This window comes from Camponotus vicinus, unplaced genomic scaffold (genome assembly GCF_025532165.1).
Source record: "Camponotus vicinus isolate PSW18456_S1 unplaced genomic scaffold, iyCamVici1.0 SCAF_1, whole genome shotgun sequence".
In the NCBI taxonomy this organism is placed as follows: domain Eukaryota; kingdom Metazoa; phylum Arthropoda; class Insecta; order Hymenoptera; family Formicidae; genus Camponotus; species Camponotus vicinus.
Window position 1 is genome coordinate 17,345,943 of NW_028141945.1, and position 24,250 is coordinate 17,370,192.

Here is a 24,250-nt window from a genome sequence, read left to right on the forward strand (position 1 = left end):
CGTTAGGTGTTTTAAAAAAAAAAAATTTTCTAACCTCAAAAAAACTGTCTAAAGTGAGGCATCTCGCAAAAAAATGCCATTTTTTAGTCAAAAATGATCGAAAAAATTATAATTCGTCAATAATTTTGACCAAATTACTCATTAAAAGTATTTTGGGGGTCGCTGAACAAGAATCCGATGTCAGATTTCAAATTCAAGATGGCGGACAGTATTTTTCTTACTGTTGACCGATTTCTACTAAATTCTGTATGTAGGGGTTTTTGGGATCGCTGATTACGATTCCGAATTCAAATTTCAAATTCAAGATGTCTGATCCAAGATGGCGGACCTTAATTTCAAATTCCAGATTGCGGATCCAAAATGGTGGACAGATATTTTCTTATTATTGGCTGATTTCTACAAAATTTTGTAAACGGAAGTTTTTGAGGTCTCTGATAACGAATTTGAGCTCAGGTTCCAAATTCAAGATGGCGGATCCAAGACGGCGGACATTACTTTTTTAAAAACAGACATTTATGTCCACCATCTTGGGTCCGCCATCTTGAATTTGGAACCTGAGCTCAAATTCGTTATCAGAGACCTCAAAAACTTCCGTTTACAAAATTTTGTAGAAATCAGCCAATAATAAGAAAATATCTGTCCACCATTTTGGATCCGCAATCTGGAATTTGAAATTAAGGTCCGCCATCTTGGATCAGACATCTTGAATTTGAAATTCGAATTCGGAATCGTAATCAGCGATCCCAAAAACCCCTACATACAGAATTTAGTAGAAATCGGTCAACAGTAAGAAAAATACTGTCCGCCATCTTGGATCCGCCATCTTGAATTTGAAATCTGACATCGGATTCTTGTTCAGCGACCCCCAAAATACTTTTAATGAGTAATTTGGTCAAAATTACTGACGAATTATAATTTTTTCGATCATTTTTGACTAAAAAATGGCATTTTTTTGCGAGATGCCTCACTTTAGACAGTTTTTTTGAGGTTAGAAAATTTTTTTTTTAAAAACACCTAACGGCATCAAAAACTAGACTTCTTGACAAATTTTTTCGTGTGCTAAAAAAATTTTTTTCCCCAAAATTGAAATGGGCAGGGGGGGTGGCTGATTTAAAAAAGAATTCCCCATATATATATATAAAATATATATTATATATACTTATTCTATATATATTTTTATATAATTTGCTTATATTAAAAAATATACATATATATATATATATATATATATATATATATATATATGTATATATGTATATATGTATATATGTATATATATTTTTTTAAATATAATATCTCTTAGCAAATTAGACTAAAAAAAGAATTGATATAATCCCCAAAAACTTACCTTTTTAAAAAAAGGTAAAAAAAGGGCGCCAAGTTCATGCACTAATTATATCCAACTGTCATATTAGGCAATTTTTGGCGATCGTGTGGTACATGTACCAAGGTTGTTATTGGTAGAGGCGGAGCTTATTCTGGTATATATACCACAACCAGCAGGCTAAAATAGATTGGTTAAGTTTCCATACGCGCGAATTCAAAAATAATATTGAAATATTTTCTATTTTTATGCGAATAGAACACATAAAAGAGAAAAAAACATGAGTTTTAGAAAATATTTATCTATATTTTTAATGAATGAAGCATTTAATGATGATGAAGATGATGAAATCCCATTAGTGGAAATTTATAAATACTTTTTTGCAAAGAATACAAAAAAGAAAATTAGATCAAAATTAATAAGAGTAAGTGAAAGAACAAGTCATAATCGTCCTGGATTATATTCTGAAATTTGGATAAATTTATACACCGAATATGATTTTTTTTTAAATTTTAGAATGAAACGGTTAACATTTGAATATTTATTAGAAGTAATAATGCAACAAGAAGGAATACAAAAAGTAAGTAAATAATATTATATAAAGCAACTTATACAATTATAATATAATTTTAGTTATTTACTGCAGGATTTGAACCAATACCACCAAGAAAAATTCAACAAATGGCATTATATTACTTGGCATATCAAATATCAATGGCACAAATTGGAGACAAATTTGATGTAGCAACATCGACCGTTTTAAATTGTATAACTATTTGGATAAAGTGTATTTTAAGATTGGTGTCAATATTAATACAATGGCCTACTATTAATCAAAGGATCAAAATACAAGAAAAATTCAGAAACATCGCAGGTTTTCCAGGTGTGACTAAATATTGCATTGAAGACAGATTTAATTATATTGTTACGTCCCTGGTTCGGGTCGCGGTCGAGTCCGTCGTGGAAAGAGAAGAAGTCCGTTGTCAAGAGGTTGTTGACAGCGGCGGCTGTCATTTGAGTCTGGAGCCAGCTGTCAGGCTGCGTGGACGCGTTTCTCTTACGAGTCGATCCGTGTTATTAATATTGTGTATTTACGTTCTGAGTTACCGTTTGTGTTGTAATTGTGCAGTGCATTAAAGTTCATTAGTTTCTTAAAGTGTTTGTTTATTTAGCGCGTCCCGCGAGCGGCCGATCTCTTTACCGCGCGACTTCGATATTTATCGAAGTCCCCGCCCCGGGCGTAACATTCTTCTGAAGGCTACGTTCAAAGACTGAAGAAGAGATTAAATAACGTACATAGTGAAGCTAGGCGGCATTTGAATCTTCAATCTCTTCGTTCCAAAATTCGTTATGATCAAAGGGCTAGGAAAATTAATTTTAATATTGGTCAAAAGGTTTGGTTCTATAATCCTCGTAGGGTAAGGGGAAAATCTCCTAAATTGCAAAGTAATTGGGAGGGACCTTATGAAATAGTTAGAAAGCTTAGTGATGTTGTCTTCGGAATAAGGAAGTCGAATAGACACAGATGTAAGGTGATTCATTCCGATAGGTTGGCCTCTTTTCACGAACGAAGTTTTGGGAGGAGTTTTCGGGAGCCCGCTATTTAATAAGAATTAATTTTAGAAAAGCTAAGTTTTCTGCTCCTTTTTTTTAAAATTCTTTCAGAAGCTCGACAAAGAAGATGAAATAAAAGTGATAGTTGAAAAAAAAACTGAAGTTTGAGCGGAACCGAAAGGGATCTAGGCTGCCTCACCCACGGTTTTTGACCCGTGGTTTTCCCGTGGGTCTTCGGGCGAATGCCGAGGCAGGGGCCTGAGGAGTTCTCTTGGGAGAACAGAGGGTCCACGGGAGGTCACCCCCCCCTCTTGCCTGAAGATTTTTCTCTAAGGAGAAAATCAGTGAAGTCGTTGGAATCTGCGAAGTCGTTTGATCCCAAGAAGATGTGTGGTTCGGTAACCTGCAACAGCAGTTCAGGGAGAACATGGAGACACGTCGGGAGCTGAAATACGACGAGATTCCTTTAAAGACTTACCACAACGTGATTGTCGGGACGACAATCTTTCGAGAGGGGAGCAAGTGTTACGTCCCTGGTTCGGGTCGCGGTCGAGTCCGTCGTGGAAAGAGAAGAAGTCCGTTGTCAAGAGGTTGTTGACAGCGGCGGCTGTCATTTGAGTCTGGAGCCAGCTGTCAGGCTGCGTAGACGCGTTTCTCTTACGAGTCGATCCGTGTTATTAATATTGTGTATTTACGTTCTGAGTTACCGTTTGTGTTGTAATTGTGCAGTGCATTAAAGTTCATTAGTTTCTTAAAGTGCTTGTTTATTTAGCGCGTCCCGCGAGCGGCCGATCTCTTTACCGCGCGACTTCGATATTTATCGAAGTCCCCGCCCCGGGCGTAACAATATAATAAAATTGCTAATGTTAGTGTGTGTGTGAATTGTAAATTAATAAAATATTGCTAATTGTAATATTTAAGGTGTCATTGGAGCAATTGATGGTTGCCATATAAACGTTATAGCACCAAGTAGACATCAAAAATGTTATCAAAATAGATATTTGACACACTCAATAATTTTGCAAGGAATTTGTACAGCAGACTGCCTATTTACAAATGTATATGTCGGTCATCCTGGATCAGCTAATGATTGCAGAGTATTAACCAATTCACGCTTATATGTTCAAATTGAAGCAAATGGGTATTCACAATACTTCTCATCAGATCAACATTTATTAGGAGACAAAATATATCCTATAAAAGAATGGCTTCTACCTCCTTTTAAAGATTATGGAAATATTACACGTATGCAGGCAACATATAATAAAATACATAGTAAGACAAGAGTTAAGATTGAAAATTGTTTTGGATTATTAAAAGGTCGGTGGCGAAGACTCAAAAATATAACAGTATACAGGGTGATCCAGAACAAACGTTTGTCTTTAAAAAAATAAATTGTCGAGTCTATTCTAAGACGATTTTCACTTTACCAAAATTGTCTACGAGGCTTAGTTTTTAAATTATTAAATAAAATAGTTTGCGAATTACGGAACGAGTACAAGAGGTAGACAGGGACGGCGCAACTCATCGTCCGATACAGGCGATCATGTGGGGTGCTCGACGCGATCAGCTGATTGCTGCACACGATGAGTGTAACAATCAGTGTGTGTGTGTCTGTGCGTCTGTATGTCTGTGTGTCTGTGTGTGTGTGTGTGTCTGTCTGTGTGTCTGTCTGTATGTGTGTGTGTCTGTGTGTGTGTCTCTGTGTGTGTCTGTGTGTGTGTGTCTGTGTGTGTGTGTCTGTGTGCTGTGTGTGTGTGTGTGTGTGATGTATTTATGCACGCGTATCCACACATGCACCGTACTCTCTCTCTCTCTCTCTCTCTCTCTCTCTCTCTCTCTCTCTCTCTCCCTCTTTCTCTCTCACACTCTCACTCACTCACTCACTTATTCTTACCTTAATAATGAGATTTTTCATACTGCTGATAAATAGCAGTGCCCAGTGTGTTGCACGATAATAATCGTCGTCGACGAGACGTCGTTTCTTCAACACGCAGTCTGACACATCGTCAAATAAGCGAAGTTTTTTCTTTCATCACTTTCGACACTTTTACAAATTTACTCGCGCACTTAATCACTCACGATTGATAAAAGGAAAAATTTATCAACGGTTACGGTACGAATTTAATAAACGGTTAACGCATTTAATTATTAATTACACACTCGATTAAAGAAACGCGTTAACAGAACGCGATACTCGATGCAAAGCGCGCGACGCGACGACCGACGACAAGCAGGTCAGGGTAGTACTAGCGCCTCTAGCGCTAGAGGCGCTAGTACTTGGTGTTATTGATAATTCTCTCGTTGCCGAAATATTTTCTGTAATATGAAATATTCGCTCGCGGAATATTAAATTATAGAAGTATTTTAATTTATTGATTAAGATTAATTGATTATTTATTAAACTATTCATAAAGTCTTTCGTTATGCTAATTATTTGCATTTATAATTCGATTGTTTTATATATTTCGTGTTCCCTCATAATCCAAATTATGTTTAGATTGTCAAGTAAAATGATAAAGTAACACGGATGAAATATATTTGACTTTAAGTATTAAAATAATAATTATTGCCCGTAAAGATTGCATCGATGTGATTATTTAATATGTTGGATTCCTATCACATTAAATCGATTCTCGATTAAATTGTACATTGTTTAATTAACAAGGATTGTTAAAATTTAAGGTATTTGTCGAAATATAATTAATTCTAATATTGTTAATGAAATATAATAAGCATCAATGATCGAAAGTTCATAACATAATTAAGTCTCTTATCCCCTTTTATGTATATTTTGTTTCAATTTTTAATCACGATAATGAATGATTGCGATTCGATAAAGATTTATCGTTGCGATACAGTTTCATGTCGTTAATTAATTTTTAATTAATTAATTTTTATTAATATTTAAAGCAAATTATGTTTCGATACTAATCGTAATCGTGTTTAGTAAAAAAATTACAATATACGAAGCGTTTCTCACCACTACTTTATTACTCGAGAGTCATCGTGCGAATGATGACAAAGCGGTAACGGTATAGCGCGCTACTGTTTATATTTTATATTGCCAAAATCGAACACCGTGTTGTCGATAATTCGTTGCCGAAATATTTTATATATTATAAAATATACACTATCGCGTAATATTAAATTATAGAAGTATTTTAATTTATTAATTAAAATTGATTATTTATTAAATAATTTGCCCGAACTCATCACTCCTTCCCCACTCTCCGTCGCGCGCCTAGTATAAGGTTACAATCAGACGACTCTCGTTGCCTCACCCAAATTGGCCGATTTTCTTTAATTAATTTTTCGTTAATTATTACTAATATTGCAAAACAGAGCATCTTCCTTCTTAATTTGAGCCAATCTACCTTCACACTTCGGGACTACAAAAAGTTATCAGACATCCTGTATACATATCTCTTATAGTACGTAAAACACATATTTCGGCAATGAATTTTCAATAACATATAGATAGTGATACGAATAAAATTACTACATGTTCTATACGAATAAAATTACTTCTTTAATAATACATATAGTCAAATATATTTCGTAATAAAGTATAATTTATTATTTTAGATTCGTTGAAACCTTTCAAAACGTAACGATATATCCATCAGGTAATCATAATTTTACTAATCAGGTAATAATATTTTTAATAATATTTTACGATAGTAATTTTTTTAATTAAAAAATAATATGAATAATATATAAAAAATTTATAAATCACTTACCACGCAATTTCATTACTCCGTATGTTGCCTGTCCTATATGCCTTTCCCAATATCCTTTTCCTCCCTTGTTCGTCCTTTGTTATTTTTTCGTGGCACTCACTCTCGAAAATACGACTAATTATAATTATGGAACGATTGTGAGATACCTTGCACGGCATGCCTCATCGCGGAATAATTATACAAGAAATGCACTTTATTATATTGTAAGAGATAGAGAACACACGAGGGACGTATTCGCTCGATATTTATATCGGGTCAAATTCAATACTACTTGTTAAATGCTATTTTCATTGTTGATATATGTATATTAACACGAATTATAAGATCGAAAGATTAATGTAATTGAAGTCATGATATGTAATAATCATTTAATTATTAATTCGATAATATACAAAGTATTTTGTATCACTATCTTTGCTCGAGTGTCATTGTGCGAATAATACCAAAGTCGTGGCATGTAAATATTAGCGCGCTGTTGTTTACGCCACCAAGGCCAAGATGTTATTGTCTGTTCATCATCGAAATATTTTACATTCTTTAACAAATATATGCGCGAAATATTAAAATATAGAAAAATATTTTAGATTATACAGATTAATTACATAATTGTTTATTAAAAGATTAATGTATCTTTTATTTGGAGCTTTTCGTTATATGTTAATTATTTAGACGATTCTACCATTCGACGTTTTAAAGTGCGCGTTTTTAATCCGAATTATATTTAAATGATTGAAAAATAGGTGAAACGTCGGAAACGAATTATATTTGACTCTATATAAATATCAATAAAAAATAATTTTCGCTCATAAAAATTGATTTCATATTAATTAAATCAAAATTGCACATAAATGCCACAGCGCGGTAGTTGGACCGCAGGAAAAAAACAATACTTCCTTTTTATTAATTGTTGTTTATTTCGAACTAAAAAACTACAAAAATAACGAATATTACGGATCGTCTTTGATCCTTCCTCAGCACGATTAACAATATAAAATATTATACATATAATGTTATAATATTGTAATCACATAATATTTTATTATAATCTTCATTGCTGCAATATTTTTTATATTTAAAATGCTCTATATTATATAATACAATGTACTTAATAATAAAGTATAACATAATTACAAAATATATTATTATTATATTATTAGTAAATTTTATAATTCTTTGCAAGCTGTCTTTTTATATGTCTAATCGTTATGCGTCTCTGTCCAATGCATCTTTTTCTTAGAGTCTTCGGATTGTTATGAACTGTCGCACTGCCTCATCCTAAAAAACTGTAGAAACGCTTCTTCTTCTTGTCATGTCCATCGGAATACTTTCTGTGGCCATTTGTTGTCTTCAGGCATTTTTAACAAATATTCAAATTGCTGAAGTCTATTTTTCTTTATTCTTTCGATTGTTGTCTCTTTTGCTTCATTTTACTCAAAAATATTAATAATTCATTTCATTCAAAAATATTAATATAATAATATAATAAATATTATATATTAATTAATATAATAATATAATAAATATTATTATATATTAATTAATATATTAATATAATAAATAATTAATATGAATAAATAATATAATAATTTTGGTATCTCTCTTAGTCTGACTCTTCCCCTTCGACATGTCCGGCATGGGTGTCCCTGCCGGTAACGACGGCCAGTATTCATAATTCACTCTTATATTTAAGATCGTCTTAAGTAAGTTGGAAAATATTATATAACTATTTATTATATAACTTATTATATAACTTATTTTACTAACTAAGCGGAATCTTAAGAAGCAATCTAAGATACTTAAGATTATTTTAAATATAAGAATAGTCTATATGAATATCGGCGTGTGTTACCGCCGGCATAACTCTTAGGTTCATTAGAGTACTCAAACCTCCTCACCAGGCAAATGCCTTCGTTAAGGTAGAGATATATCGAGGAGGAAAAATTTTTTAAATTTTTAATTTTTTTTCAATACAGGGTTTAATAAAAAAGTTAATGTGTAAAATATAATTTGAAATTTAATACAAAATAATTTATTACATGGAATAATTTATTACACGAAATGAAATTTAATACAAAATAATTTATTACATGGAATAATTTATTACACGAAAATGTCCAAAATATACGTATAATCTAAAATTTACTAAAAATTTTTACATAGTCCAGAACGAGAATGATTAGCCGAGAATGATTAGCGATGATTAATTACGCGACATTTATTATTAATAATAGATATGCAATAATAGAATTTAATGTAACGTAATTATATATAACGTAAATAATCGTGATCAAAGGAGTCATTAATAAAATTATTGATCATTTCTACGATTGTAGAAGAAAGTATTTGCATTACTGGCGCATTTTGCGCGGACTTATTAAAGACAATATTCAAAGACATGGAAAGAGAGACAAAGCTTCGATGTATAAGTCAACGATTAAATTATAAGATCGCGATTTAAAATTCCCGAGAAAACTCGACAATTAAATAAATCGATAATATTCGGAATATCCGATTGCGATATGTATAATTTTTATAATATAATAATCGAAGCTTCAATAGACATTATAATCGCGCGCGATATAATTATTATCACATAAGTGTAAAGATATATCGACAGACAATTTGATGTCTGTAATATTTACGAATATAGTACTCACTGTCATTTACGAATCTTTACAAGATAAATGGCGATTTGAATTCACGAGAAAACGCGACGAATAAATAAATCGATAATATGCGGAATATTTGATCGCGATACTTATATTCGAATAATAATCGATTATTATATTATAATTTTTATAATATAATAATCGAAGTTCTCAATAAACACGAGCGCGATATAACTATTGTCACGTAAATATAGAAAATCGAAGATGTTTCGACAAACATTTGAGGTCTGTAATGTTTGCGAATATACAATTCACCGACCGATATATTTGCGAATTTTTATAAGATAAATCGCGATTTAAAATTCGCGATAAAACACGACGAATAAATAAATCGATAATATTCAAAATATTCAAATGCAGATACGCGAGTGACATACCGGTAATATCCGATAAAAAGAGGAGCGATCTTAAAAATGGAGAACGATTAACATCTTGTTTCTACATCAGATTTCGTAAGATCAATCTGCGAAGAAAAGTTAAGTGATCTATTGAACGTCGGGAACGTCGGGAACGTCACTGTAGGAGGGAACGAATCCCGGATCTTCCGGACTATTCCCAATAGCAATGATTTTAGTAATAAATCAACGACAATTATCCCTCGTCATTATGTTCAATTCACGAAATTGATATGCACGTCAGAAAACATGTTCTTCCATTACTAAGAAATATATTTCTTCATTGAAAATTAAATGGATATAACGATTTTATTTATAGAAATGTGATTACGAACGATTATATTTATAAATAATAAAATACATGCATCATTGGAGTTTGTGTTAAATGTGCGAACACATAATTTGGGGTACCATTTGCGCGCGCGAGACGAATCGAACCCGATAACAGCAAGATTTAAAAAATTTCAATTCGAATAGTGTGCAAAATAAAATAAATGAAATAATATTAAATATATAATTAATTCTAGATTAATTCTCTAGATTCTTATTCTTATAACGTTTAAATTAATCATTTTTTTTCTTTTAATCAATATCTTACTGATATAGGGGTACCCATTCGATTCGTCTCTAAATTTTTAAGTATTCGCACATTTTATGCAACATTCATGTATATAATTTCGCTTATATATAATATATAACATTATTAAAAATTATAAAAATATTTTGGATACGTGAATTTGTGCATGTATTTTATTATACATATATATAAAATGGTATATGCCTAAAAACTAATATTTCAAAATGGCGATGGATGTCCAATACCTGCAAATAGTTTCTTAAAAGAAACTAAAAATTAATGTTAATATCCCCAGCACCTAGAAATAATTTTTCAAAAGAGACAAATTATATTAATTAAAAATATATTCGTTCGTAATCATTTTTATCAAAAAATTTATACAAATTAATTACAATATGAAATTACTTGAAAAATTAAAATTTATACACAACGCTATTGTTACGTCCAGACCCTTAAAAGGTCGGGCCGTCTGGAAAGACGCAACCTACTTACCCGGTGACACACTTTTCGGGCGTGTGTATAGATCGGGTCGAGCGCACTGTCAGGGGCCTGGCACAGGTCAGTGACCAGAATGGTCCCTTTAACTCTGTGAGTGTCCCAGGCCGTTACGCTCGTCGGTCCCTTTTCGGTAAGAGAATCGAATCTCTTTTACTCGGGACGGGACCCTGTGCGATTTCGGACTTCAAGGAATGAGAACGGGTAGCAAAATTAAATGAAGATTTTATTATAAATTATCATTTATTCAATAATTAGTCGTTTGAGCGATATGAAATGTTTACATAAAGATCTTTTCTAAAAATACAAAATATAGTTGAAAATTTTATATGTGTGTTGTTTGTATGTGTGAGGGAGTTTCCGCGGGTGTTACATTGGTTCGGAGGACGTCAGCCAGGAATAAAAGTGGTAAATCTAATCTTAAGTATTAACCCTGGCTGGAGATTATTACAATTTTGTTATTTTTAATTTAAAATTTGCTATCTAAACAGGTATCGAGTTTATTACTGTCTATACTAGTGGTCGAACGATTTACTGGACCGCCGATAGCCTGAGCCAGCCCTTCTCTTAACCGTTTGTTCCGGCGATTCCGCCAACGCCTATTGTTTGACCGCGAATTATGAGGCGACACTAGTAAAATTTAAGATACGCGATTTAAATACGGTAATTATTGATGAAGATAGATGATCGATCAGGTATATTAGGTCTCTATCAAGAAACGATCTTCAAGGTTTATTTATCGTTCAATCCTTTCATTTGAAATATATCCGATCACAATTTGAAGAAGTAAATATATATATATATATATATATATATATATATATATATATATATATTTATATCGAGAAGAAAATTAAAGGGAACTAATGGGATAGATTGCTGTAAAGAATCTTTGGAGAGTGGGGAAGTATTCGTGAATTCCAATTCTGAAATCCGCAACGAATAGATAGGAGGAATATTCGTGAATTCCAATTCTGAAATCCGCAACGAATAGATAGGAAGAATATTCGTGAATTCCAATTCTGAAATCCGCAACGAATAGATAGGAGGAATATTCGTGAATTCCAATTCTGAAATCCGCAACGAATAGATAGGAGGAATATTCGTGAATTCCAATTCTGAAATCCGCAACGAATAGATAGGAGGAATATTCGTGAATAATTCTGAAATCCGCAACGAATAGATAAGAGTTATATGGAAAGGGAATTGAATTGTTAAGGATAAATTACTATTGATGGTTATTATGAAATTCTAACTGATCGAGAGTATTATTGATTAAATTTTTATTATTTTAAGGATCTATAGTTCAAACTCTTTAATTACTTAAAGATCGTTTTTGATATCGCCAGTCGAATGGGAAAGAGAAATAGGAGCTGAGAGAGAAATTTAAACTTACTACTTATTGTGAACGTTGCAAGGTGTTGAAAAAGAAATTTAATCCGACCGGAGCTGAAAGCGCAGGTAGGTGGCTGTTGGTTGAAGATGAGTAGAATGCTCAGCTGATCCAAAGTTCACCTCACTCACTTCACTTACTTATTGACAATGATTGAATTTAAACAGATACTCTGTGCTGCACGAAAGAGGTGTCGTAATTTCTTTAAAATGAACTGTGTTCTATGAACTGTGAACTGAAGTGTGTCCGCGTCTTCGGCTCGCAAGTTTTAAGGATTTTACTCCTCCTCCCTTCTGGATGGTGGGGAATCTTTTTAGGCGAATCAAATGATTTCTATTACTCCCTTCCTAAGGTCAAGGAGCTTGATTTTTTAAAAGGAGAGAGGTCTCTTGAGATTTTAATTGGTTAAGCCCTTTGGCTCGAGACTTAGCTCCATCCAGTAGAGAGTGGGAGTGAGCTGATTATCTTATCGCTTGATGATTTGGCGATTCGGAGAACGCTTGAGGGTGGCCTGTCGAACGAGCGCACGTGCACTATCAATTTCGAAAGGTTTTGTCTTACGTTTATTATTTGTCACTCTTCCGAGGACCAGATCTTTATTTTGAAAATTCTTTGGATAGAGAGGCTTGGAACATAAAGCCGTACCCATAGATACGGGACAGTTAGAATTTCTCATAACAACTTTTCATCATATAACTCGTAAATTTATTTAGAGTTTCGTTGACGCTATCTCGACTGGCCATTCTCAGTATTAGATTTGTTAAAGTTTAATGACGATACCCGCGGGTGAGGTTACGTTCTTCTAAGTGCTATCTTTATTTCTAAGAAGAATCGCTTTGCATTCCGAATGCAAGTCGATCCTTGATTTCCTTCTTCCACGAAATCGTTTCGAGGAAAGAAAAGAATCGTGGAGTCCACTGGACGTAACACCCCCCGCCTTAGACAAATGTTGGGGGTACACGACATTTGCAAATAATAAGAATATTAGATTCTTTTCTTTTTGAGAAACGGAAAAAGGAAATTTATACGCATTATTATTATATATTTAAAGTAATATGTAAGAGTATAGTATAAGTGTGTTATAAATTTTAAAGAAGGAGGAAAGAAAAGGCGACCTCCATAACCCCTTCCTTTTATTCTTTCGTCCTTCTTGTACATGATTTCTTTTTATATATGTTTTTTTTTTATATAATATGATTAAAGATTATATAAAGGCAACTTAACATAAGAAGAATATAATGATAGTTTAATAAAAATTATTGATAATTGATATTTTAACGCAGTTATATAGTTGCGTGAAAGAGAAGACTGGAGCGGAGAAAGGATAGTAAGGACAAGAGAGAGATGTGGACATTTTGTCTTTGTCAGAGTCGATACCAGATGTGCGTATGAGAGAGAAAGACAAGGCTCCTTCTTTGTCTTTTGATCTTACTCTTCTCTCTTTAAGGGAAAGACTGGTATTCCCCACCCTCGATTCAGGTCAGTCTCGTCAGTCTTCCAAAATGTTTCAATACAGTTTACACATTCGTTTGCAGGTCTGATTCTCATCATGGTTTGATTGCATTGCGTGCAATTTCTTAGAGGTTCAGTAAGGTCTGTATGAATTAGCATGTGTGGCAACACCATTAAGTATTTACGTCGGTGGCTTTTTGGCACTGTAAGGTAGCAGTGGGTGCAAATTTTTTGATGATTTGTGAGGTGTTGGAAAATATAGTTTCTTGATTGCCTGACACACCTGAGTTCTAATAAGTAATCTGGTGTTCCGGAATGGTCTTGTGGTCTTGTTTTCTGGTAGATCTATGAATTTCTTCTCCATGCGTGTCGGGGTTCCAGGAAAGCCATTGTCTTTCTGCCATTTTGTGCTGTGGTTGATGGTTAATTATTCAAGAATTAACTGTAAATACTTGGAATGCGAACTTATATATATATATATATATATATATCTTATATTCTTGGTTTTTTATTATATATATTTCTAGTATTATTTTTCTTCTCTTATTATTATTATCATTATTATTATTATTATTTTTTTTTTTTTTGTTGAGGGAAAGTAGTGAATAATATAGAGACAAGCAAGGGCATGTGGTTATGGTTACAAAGTCAGGATTTGATGGTGAGAGTGCGAGGGGGAAAAAGGGGGAAAAGGTTTCTCTTTTCACTGTTATGTTTCTTCCCATCGGGCGAAGACAGGCGCTCCCCATCCTTCGCTAAGATATGCTTTATCGGTGTTCAAGTATTTTTCGATGCATCCTTTGCACTCTTCAGCTGGTCTAATTTTTATTATTATTTTATAGCATTGTGTGCATCTGGTTTGATTTTCTACTGATGCTCTATGTACTAAATTATGTGGTGCCACTACAGCGTATTCTTGCTGATAGTCTTCCGGAACTTTAAAGAAACATAAACTGCAGATTTTATAGCAGTCTGAAATACGTTGATAAATTTCGCCCTCGAGTGAAACAATACATCGAAGTTCAAATAGGTAGCTGTAGGTTTCAGGGTGATCGCTTGGTTTTACGCCGTCAATCAGTTCATCGTCTTCTTCCTGATTTTCAATGGATAAGTAATGGTGTCCCGGCATTTCTACGCTGTAAGCGATTATCAAGTGTTCAAGGGTGACTCTTGTTGTATATATATATAAAAGAAATTAGAATAAATAGCTTTTGCGCTATATAGTTGTTATCCTATGTGTTTTACTTATTGTATATATATTTTGCATATATTCATTATATATATATTTTTATTATTATTATTATTTTTTTTTTTTTAAACTGCGGGGGAAACATGCTCCATAATGTTTTTGCTGTGACGAGCTATTCCTAATTTAATTAGTGCTTCTTTAAAATCGTAGGACGCATCGAAATTTACAGATTGTAGTCGAAGATTAACTAAAGCAGCTCCTTTCCAAAGAGGTTGTACTATGTTTATCCATCCTTTATTACCCTCAGCGACTATGCGAGCTAGATTTTTATTAACCTCTGGCCAGGTGGGAGTGGGGGGTTCTGATCCTGTGTGAGCTAAAGCACAAGCGATGGCACGCCACGGTAATTTTCTGAACTCATCGTCAAGTTCGTACAGTTCATTATGAGACAGACATATTTTCCGGCCAATGTCCTTTAGAAAGATTTCGGCTGCTCCTATTAGTCTGCTGACTCTGGTTATTATACCTCTATGCCAGAGCTTGTTGTGCATTACGCTGACGGCTTGATCTTCATGTATATTTGTCATGAGTTTCTTATTAGCGGCCATTTTTATTTGTAATTTATTTTGCAGTTTTTCGTAGGCTTTTTCATCATTTCGGAGTTGTACCCAGAAGAGTAACGGTGATTCCACGCATACAACTCTTACTTCTTGATGCCCTGAGCGCAAATGTGTGGTGTCGATGGATTCGATTTCCATTTTCTATAAAGAGCGATAATGTCGATGGTATTATCGAAAAGATATTTCCTCCAGTGTTTTTATCAAAAGATGGAAACCGTGCGATTATTTTAATTGTTATCATTATTATTACTATTTTTGTCATTACTACTATTGACATTTTATCAGGGAATATAATATATATATATATATATATATATATGTGTGTATATAATTTTAGGGCAGTACAAAGTACAAATTATAAAGAAATAGTGTATAGGTACAATGAGGGAAGGGGGGGAAGGAAGAAAAGGAGAAGAGTAAATTTGCTGATTTAGTACTTAATGTGAGTGTATTGTATAATTTTTCTTACATAGATTAATTCGTTCAATGTATGCGTATTTTAACGCTGAATGGATTGTTATGATGCTAATATCCTACGGTGTTAGTATATATATATTACCTTATAAATTAATGTAAAAGGTGTGTGCTATGGTATTAGAAGTATATGTATGTATATACTAATGAATATATATATACATATATATATATGTAACTGAGTAGTTTTAATATACGTAATAATAACATGAGTATATAAAATATCTAGAATAAGTATATTAGTATGTAAAATATATATATATATATATATATATATATATATATATAGTGGAGATATACTAATGATATAAATGTAGTTGGGTTCTCTAAAACCCCCCTTTTTTTTATTATATATCTATATTTTTTTTTATATTTTTATTTTTTATTTTTTATTTATTTATTTTTTTTTATATTGCGGGGAATACATCTCTTGTTATTTTAGTACTTAATTCTACGTGTCCTAGCTTAATTAACATATCTCTAAAGTTGTAGTTTCCTCCATTATGTTCGCCCTGTATCGTCAGCTTGACGAGGGCCGCTCCCCTTCCTAAAGGAAGTATAATGTTGATCCAGCCGGTATGACCTTCGGCTAGGAGCCGGCAAAGTTCTCGGGTTTTCTCCGGCCATATTGTCGAATTATCGGGTGATCCTGTGTAGGCGAGCCCACACGCAAAGGCTTGCCAAGGCAGGTCTCGAAATCTATCTTCCAGGTGATAGGTTTCGTGCATTGGTCGCCAGGTTGACCAACCGTGGTCGCCTAGACGTACTCTGACCATCCCCGACGCCTGGCTGATTTTCTCTATCCATCCTCGCCGCCAGCCGTTACCTTCTTTGACTACGACGTCCATTTCCAATTTTATGTCTTCTGGGAAGCATATCAGGAACTTGCTCCGTCTTGACATACGGAGGGCAAGTTCCTCTTCCAACTCCTGAAGGTCCTGGTCACCGTTTTTCAACCGGACCCAAAATAATAAGGGAGACACGACCCGGAGAATAAAAACCTCCAGCCGAGATCGTGTAAGGCTTCCCGTGTCAATGGCTGCTGGTTCCATTTTTCTATAAAAGAGGTTAATTTGTCTTATCATTTGCGACTTTTTCGTCGATTATCTATTTGAGTTTTACGGAGTTGAGATAACGTTGACAGAAGGCTGTAGAGAGGGGATAGAGGTTTGTAGCGGAATGCTTAAACCTTCATTCCCTGAGTTGTAGAGTATAGGTAGTGTTCTCTTTATCAGAAAGAGATGGATAGATACGGTCTGAGGATCCTTCAGTGTCAGCGGGGTGTTTATTCTTTTGTGGATTCTCGAGTGGAGCGGATGGTTTGTTTGTTGACGGTGGTTGCTTTAGTTTTAAGTGTAATAAGAGCTGAGTGAGAGAATCCCAGATGGCTCCAAGCAAGTATATGGACCAACCATATACTGTATGCAAAGCGTAGCCATGAACTAGAGTATCTAATATCAATTTAAAAATTCTAACGGATAGATATATTCCCATTATTCCAGCGCTGATATTTCCGAAAATTAAAAATCTATTCCAAAATTTTTCCCAGGTAGAGACGGCGATTTTTTCTATTGCGTCTTTGTCTAAAAGATTGGTAATTGAACCTCCCTGTAAGGATGTAGGTCTTCCCATTATTCCCCTGGCGATGGTGTTAAGTACCGCGGGCCTCTCGGCAGGGAACATAATATGGTCTTTTAGATCTTCCAGATCGTTTTCGCTATATATGCCACTAGTGGCTAGCGAACCAGGGCTAACGTACTTCCAAGTAGGCTTGGTTAGAGGTTTCATAATGGCAGGGGGTACTGTATCTACTGGTTTAGGCATAAGTTTATACCATGAATCTCCCAGCAGGTACATTGCAGGTGCAAATGCGTTGCATGCCGTTTGTATCCCCTGACGCAGTATTACATGTGTCTGCGGTGTCAAAAAGAATGTTCGATTTCCCCTTAATACAGGAAGTTGATTGTAACAATATTCTGTTTGAGCAAGTCTCACCTCGACAGGTACGCATTTTACTATGTGGATTACCTCACCGGCTAACAGTGCCATATATCCTGGTCCTTTCATTAAATAATATGCAAATATATCAGGCGATTGAGTTGCTATGGCTAAGGCGTTTTGCAATAATTGTTGCTCCAGATTACATTGTTGTAAAAGTATATTTCTATATAATTCACTTATTTGTGTACGTATATGTCTTTCTACATACACGAATTTGGAATTCATGTATGTAAAAATGTCAAGATTTGATACTTTTGATTGCTTCTTAAAGATTTCAATGCCAGGTGATGCTTCGAAAATTATTAATTTTGGATGTTCAGTACGAATTAGAGTATATCCACAAGTAATATATTTCCCACGGCTGGTTAATGCGAATATAGTGTTTTGTGCTGTTAACGAATAAGCTACTTGTGATTGCTGATTCATGCTGTCAATTATCTTGTCAGCATATCCTTCATATAATACGCCATAGCTAGAAAATTTGCAAGTATCAGCAGGTACGGGATCCCAGAAGGTATCTCCTCCTTCTATATCTAAACAACTTGTAGCACTGAGTTCACACGCTACTCCAGATCTGAGGTGTACTTTATTAGTATTTATTTTTACGTCGGCTATGTAATCTTGGAGAGTAATTTTAATACTGCCCAGTACAATGACGTCCGCCCATGTTCCATATGGGTCGGAATAAGCGCTTCCGGAGCACGATCCTTCCGAGTCGACGTGACCAGCTAATATTATAGGACGTGTCAGGGTTTGATTTGATTTTAACCCAGTTATATATGTTCCTGCCAATTCATAAGTTCCATAAGTGTGCATACGGCGGCATGCTTCACGAGTGGTTTCTTGTATGAACGAATATTTGCCGTTAAAGACATCCATGGTGTGAGAAAACATCCCGCATTTCTTAATTAATCGGTCGATTTCAATTTTACATTGTATTACTTTCACAGAGTCAAATTCGTTAATTTGAAGTAGTTGAATATAAATTCGGCTTGAATTGACGCTTTGCTGGGGAATATCACATTCTTCGATGTTTAGTAATGATAAGGTGGTGAGATTAGCAGACGCTGAACCACAATCGTAGCCTATTATTCCATGGGTGAATTGTAAGTTCACGAGTAAGAATGTTAACGTAGCTATTCCCCTGGGATCCATCTGCAAATTTTTCTTATATATATATATATATATATATGACATAATTAACCTATCTATTTATCATTCATTTACGTCGATTAATTATTATATTTATTATTTAGTTACTACCTAACAAAAGGATATTACATGTATACGTATATGAGGTTTTATTATTACTACTATTATTAATATTATTATTATCACTATTGTTTATCCTCTTGATGGTTTGATGATTTATTAATAGGTTTAATATAAGAAATTCGCAACCGATTTGGATGTACTATTCGGCTGTTCTTTTTTATTTTTATCCTTACATTATTTTTATTTAAAATTTCTAAAACTTCATGAGGACCTGTGTAATGATCGCCGAATTTTCCCGGTTTCGGGCCCTTTAGTAAAAATACCTGATCTCCAGGTTTAAAGGTTTGAGGATTGATTTTTCTGTCATAATATTTCTTTGATCTATGCTTGGCGCTGATTACATTTTCTCTTGCATTCCCTTGAATGTTGTGTAGCTGTGTTACAAGGTTTATCAGGTATTCATCGTAATTCGCTAATCTATCTTCGGGTGCTGGAAGTTCACTTGAAGGAACTCTTGCTATTTTTCCAAATACTAACTCGTATGGAGTGTGTTTCGTAGCTTCGTGGACGTTTGTGTTATAATTAAACATTGCAAGTCCTATCCATCGGTCCCATTGCTTTTGTTCATTAGCATATTGTTTAAGATATTCTCCTAGTGCGTGATGTGACCTTTCCAAAGATCCGTTTGATTGCGGATGAAAGGCGGTAGTACGGAATTTACGAATTTTAAATAATTTAGCTATTTTCTTCATTAAGTCACTAATAAAGTTTCTGCCTTGATCTGTTAATATAGCCTTGGGGGATCCAAGTATGCAAATAAAACGGTCTACAAATGCTTCTGCAATTGTTTCAGATGTCTGGTTTGGCAATGGTATTCCCATGCAAAATTTTGTTAATTGATCTTGCAATGTTAATATATATTCGTTGCCTCTCTCAGTCTTTGGTAAAGGACCAACGATATCCATTGCTACTTTATCGAAGGCAGATCCTGGAGTGTCAGTGATTATCATGGGCTGTTTAGTTTTTACTCGGACTAATTTCTTTAACTGACATTGTAAACATTGTTGTATATATTTTTGGACGTTTGATTTTAAATTTTCCCAATAATAATTATGTTTTATTCTATGGTATGTTTTAGTAACGCCACGATGTCCTCCTGCTGGTGGACAGTGCGTTTCGCCGATTATAACAGTGCGTAAATCTTTAGGAGAATATTTAATTAATCCATTACATATTATTATTTTAGTAGGTGTGTCGAGAAGTATTAATCGAAGCTGTATCTTAATATTATCCCACGGGACATTGTTAACATAATCAGTCTTTGCTATGCTGAGTGTTTCTAATTTCAATGTTTCAAGTAGATTTCGTAAATCGTTTAATACTGTAACGATTTGGTTGAGAGTTACTGTAGGACCTTCTCGTTGTCCTTCGCTGACAGGCAGTGCCACGTGGTAATAGTTCTTATATTTTATGGCGTTAGCTTTACCCAAGGCAAGAGAATTTAGATGTGGTAATTCATTTCGCTCAAATAATTTTTTAGATCCAGAATCCAGAGGATTTCCTTCAGTATCAACAAAATATGCAATGTTGTCTTTTCGTAAAAATAGTAATTCACGTGAGTCGACAATATTACTCTTTAAGAATTTATTTCCGATTATAAAGGGTTTTATTTTCCTAGATTTTAGATTCTTATTAATGTCATCTTCTTCCGTATCTTCTTCTTCCTTCCTTACTTCTTTTGTGCTTAATTCATTTATTGTTTTATAATTTTTATCAGGTGGATCATTTCGTTCATTAATTTTTTCGGTATCAATCTTGAATTTAGCTGTCTGACTTCTTGTTAATATTCTGTTCTGTTTAGGAGGGTCATGTATCAATGCTTTCTCTGTTAGCTGGGCCTCGACTGGTTCATTTAATTCTTCTAAAGTAAATGGAAGTAAGTCAGGATTGTCTTCCGTTATTATTTCTTCATTATCCTCGCTATCGGAGAGATGTAAATGAAAATAGTCGCTTTCTTCTTCTTCTTCGTCTTCTTCAAGTTCTTCTAACATTTCAGATATTACTTGAGCATCTTCAGGGTTGTCAGGGTTTAAGAGTTCTTTATTTCTTATAATTTTGCAATCAAATTCTTCAATACATGCTGGATTCCTGGATAGTGCATCTGCATTTACATTAGTTTTCCCTGCCTTGTATACTACTTCATAATCATATTCGGCCAATTTCAATCTCCATCTTAATATCCGCATATTTGCATCTTGAGCTTTTTTAAACCACATTAGTGGTTTATGATCTGTAACTAGGGTGAATTTTCTTCCGTACAAGTATGGTCGGAAATGCTTAACGCAATATACTATTGCAAGTGCTTCTTTTTCGTAGGTATCGTACTTTAATTCATTGTCCATCAGAGTTCGTGAGGCATAGGCTATTGGCCTGTCTTTATTTACTTGTCCTTGTGATAGGATTCCTCCTACAGCTATGCCAGAAGCGTCAGTGGTTAAAATAAATGGTTTAGAGAAATCCGGGTATTGTAATACTGGTTCTTCGCACAATTTTTGTTTTAAAGTTTCAAATGACTCCTCTTGAGTGGCCGTCCACTCAAATCGTACATCATTCTTTAATAATAATGTTAATGGTTTCGCTAATTTAGAAAAGTTCGGTATAAATCTTCTATAATATCCGGCAAGTCCCAAAAATTGTTTAATATTTCTTGGTGTTTTCGGTCTTGGAAAGTGTTGTACTGCTTCTAATTTTTTCGGATCTGGTTTTACTCCATCTCTGCCGATTACATGTCCCAGATATGTTACTTCAGATTTCAGAAACTCACATTTATCAGGTTGTAATTTCAGGTTAGCCTCACGAAGACGTTCAATTAATGCATTGTATTTCCTTTCATGTTCTTCCAATGAAGATGCGTAAATGACGATATCATCCATATAAACAAATAATTCTTCACCTTGTAATCCGGTCAACACTAAATCCATTAGGCGTTGAAAGGTCGCTGGAGCGTTTTTAAGACCGAAAGGCATTCGCTCGAATTCATAATGTCCAAAAGGCGTTGTAAATGCGGTTTTATGACTATCTACAGAATCCATTTTTATTTGGTGAAAACCGGATGCTAAGTCGCATACTGAAAAATAACGAGCTCCTCCTAATTGATCCAATATATCGACGATATTCGGAAGAGGATATGCATCTCCTATAGTTTTTTCATTTAAAGCGCGAAAGTCTAAGACCATTCTCCACCTTTTATTACCCTTTGAATCTTCCTTTTTTGGCACAATCCATATAGGCGTATTGTAAGGTGATTGTGAGTGTTTCACAATGCCTCCTTCTAGTAATTCTTCTACTTGTCTATTTATTTCTTCTTTGTGTATTTGTGGGAAACGATACTGTCGGGTATTTATTGGATGGTCGTCTGTGGTCGGAATTTGATGTAGTAATACGTTCGTCGCAGTCAATTTTTCTCCGGGAATGTGAAATCGATCTTGACTATTCGTTATTAATTTTATTACGTTGTCTCTCTCTGTTCCATTTAGGTGTTCTAATCGTAGAGATTCTATTATTTTAACGAGTCGATCCTTCATTTTTATTTCAGTGACCACCAAACACTTGGAATTTGCAGTATTAATTTGTTGATTTTCGTCATGTTTTGATTTACGTTTTCGCATAAATTTATCTATGATCTCTTGAGATTTGTTTAACAAAGACGTGGAAATTCTCGAAGACGGTCTGTATTCTTTGAGACCTTTAATTTTTAATTTTTTATTTTTTCGATTCATCGTTTGAACTTTATTGAGGAGATTTTTTAGAGAAATTTCAAATTCATTATCATTATTTTTTGAAAATAATTCGAATTCCGGAAATTCGATATCAAAGGGGGATAAGGAATCGCTCCCCTTTTTAAAACAAGAAGGTGTCGAATTGTGTAATGAGGTTTGGTAACTTCCCTCCTCACAATTGACGGATCTAGGATTTTCTGTCGAGGTTTGGAAATTTCCCTCCGAAATCCTAGAGTTAATTTCCCCTGGAGAGGTCTGGTAATTTGCCTCTTCTAGAATTTTTAAATTTATTTTCCTGATTTTTTCTTCATGGTTATTTTTATTTTTAGTTTCTTTCTTGTTTTCCCTTTTGTTTAATATCTCTTCTTTATTTTCATTCAATATTCCATCAATAGTAGGATTATGTTGATGGTTTTCATGTTTAAAGTCCGCTCCATTTTTGCAACTTGCAGTTTCCTCTTCTTTCTTCCTTTTTATTTTTATTTTATTTTTATTCTTATTCTTGATTTCATTTTCTTCTTGATTTATTATTTCTTTATTAGTTTTGTTTTGAGATTCCTTGATGCTAACTTCATTTATATTTTTATTTTTATCTTCGATTTCCATCTCACCCTTGTAATTGAGCTCTTCAATCTTTTTGTTAAATTCCTTATGTTTAATTTCTTCCTCCATACGGACTGATTTTTCTAAGTCGTTTCTATTTTCCAGTGTAGATTCATGGTCGTCAAGCACTTCATTCAACGGTTTTAAGCGCAAGTTCGGAACTTGTACTTCCGTTTCTTCGTCTAGGGTACTTATGATGTTTAAATACGCTTTTCCGGATGTATTTTCGACAATGGTGTCTCCTAGATAAATTCCGTGAGTTAATTTTAATCTGGGTATATATCCTACTTTTATTTCTGGATTTTTTATCCTCACATAAAATAATGACTCAGATCGTGGAGCCACTACGATCATCTCCGGCGTAAAGAAAGGTATGTTAATTCCGGATGCAACCAGGCATTCTTCCGCATAATCTATTTTCGAAAAAGTTTGTTTAAAAAATTCGTTGCCTAATATTCCAGATTGCGGAATTGGGAAATCGTTAGATACAATATGAAAGATGACTGGTATTTCAAAAAGAGTTAATACGATTTCACCGAGGGTGTAAACAGGATAATCATTTATACCATTTAATTTTAATATATTTTTGTAATTAATATTAAGTCCCTCAGGCGCGAAATTTTCTTTGATAACATTAGGTCCAGATCCTGTATCTAACATAAGAGTTATGGAAGTCGGCATATCTTTAACGTTAACCCGGACAGTAGGCACTAGGCTTTGCTTGTTGAGATTTACTGTCACAGGCTGTACATTTATGTTATTACTTT

General features: G+C 34.0%; 1 protein-coding gene across 1 annotated transcript; it reads right to left on the reverse strand.

Annotated features, from left to right (window-relative positions):
- Positions 1-16,305: 16,305 nt before the first annotated feature.
- On the reverse strand, positions 16,306-19,064 carry LOC145959192 (uncharacterized). Its single transcript, XM_083077809.1, has one exon. The coding sequence runs from the start codon at positions 19,039-19,041 to the stop codon at positions 17,077-17,079; it is 1,965 nt and encodes a 654-aa protein (XP_082933935.1). The 5' UTR covers positions 19,042-19,064; the 3' UTR covers positions 16,306-17,076.
- Between the last annotated feature and the right edge of the window lie 5,186 nt (positions 19,065-24,250).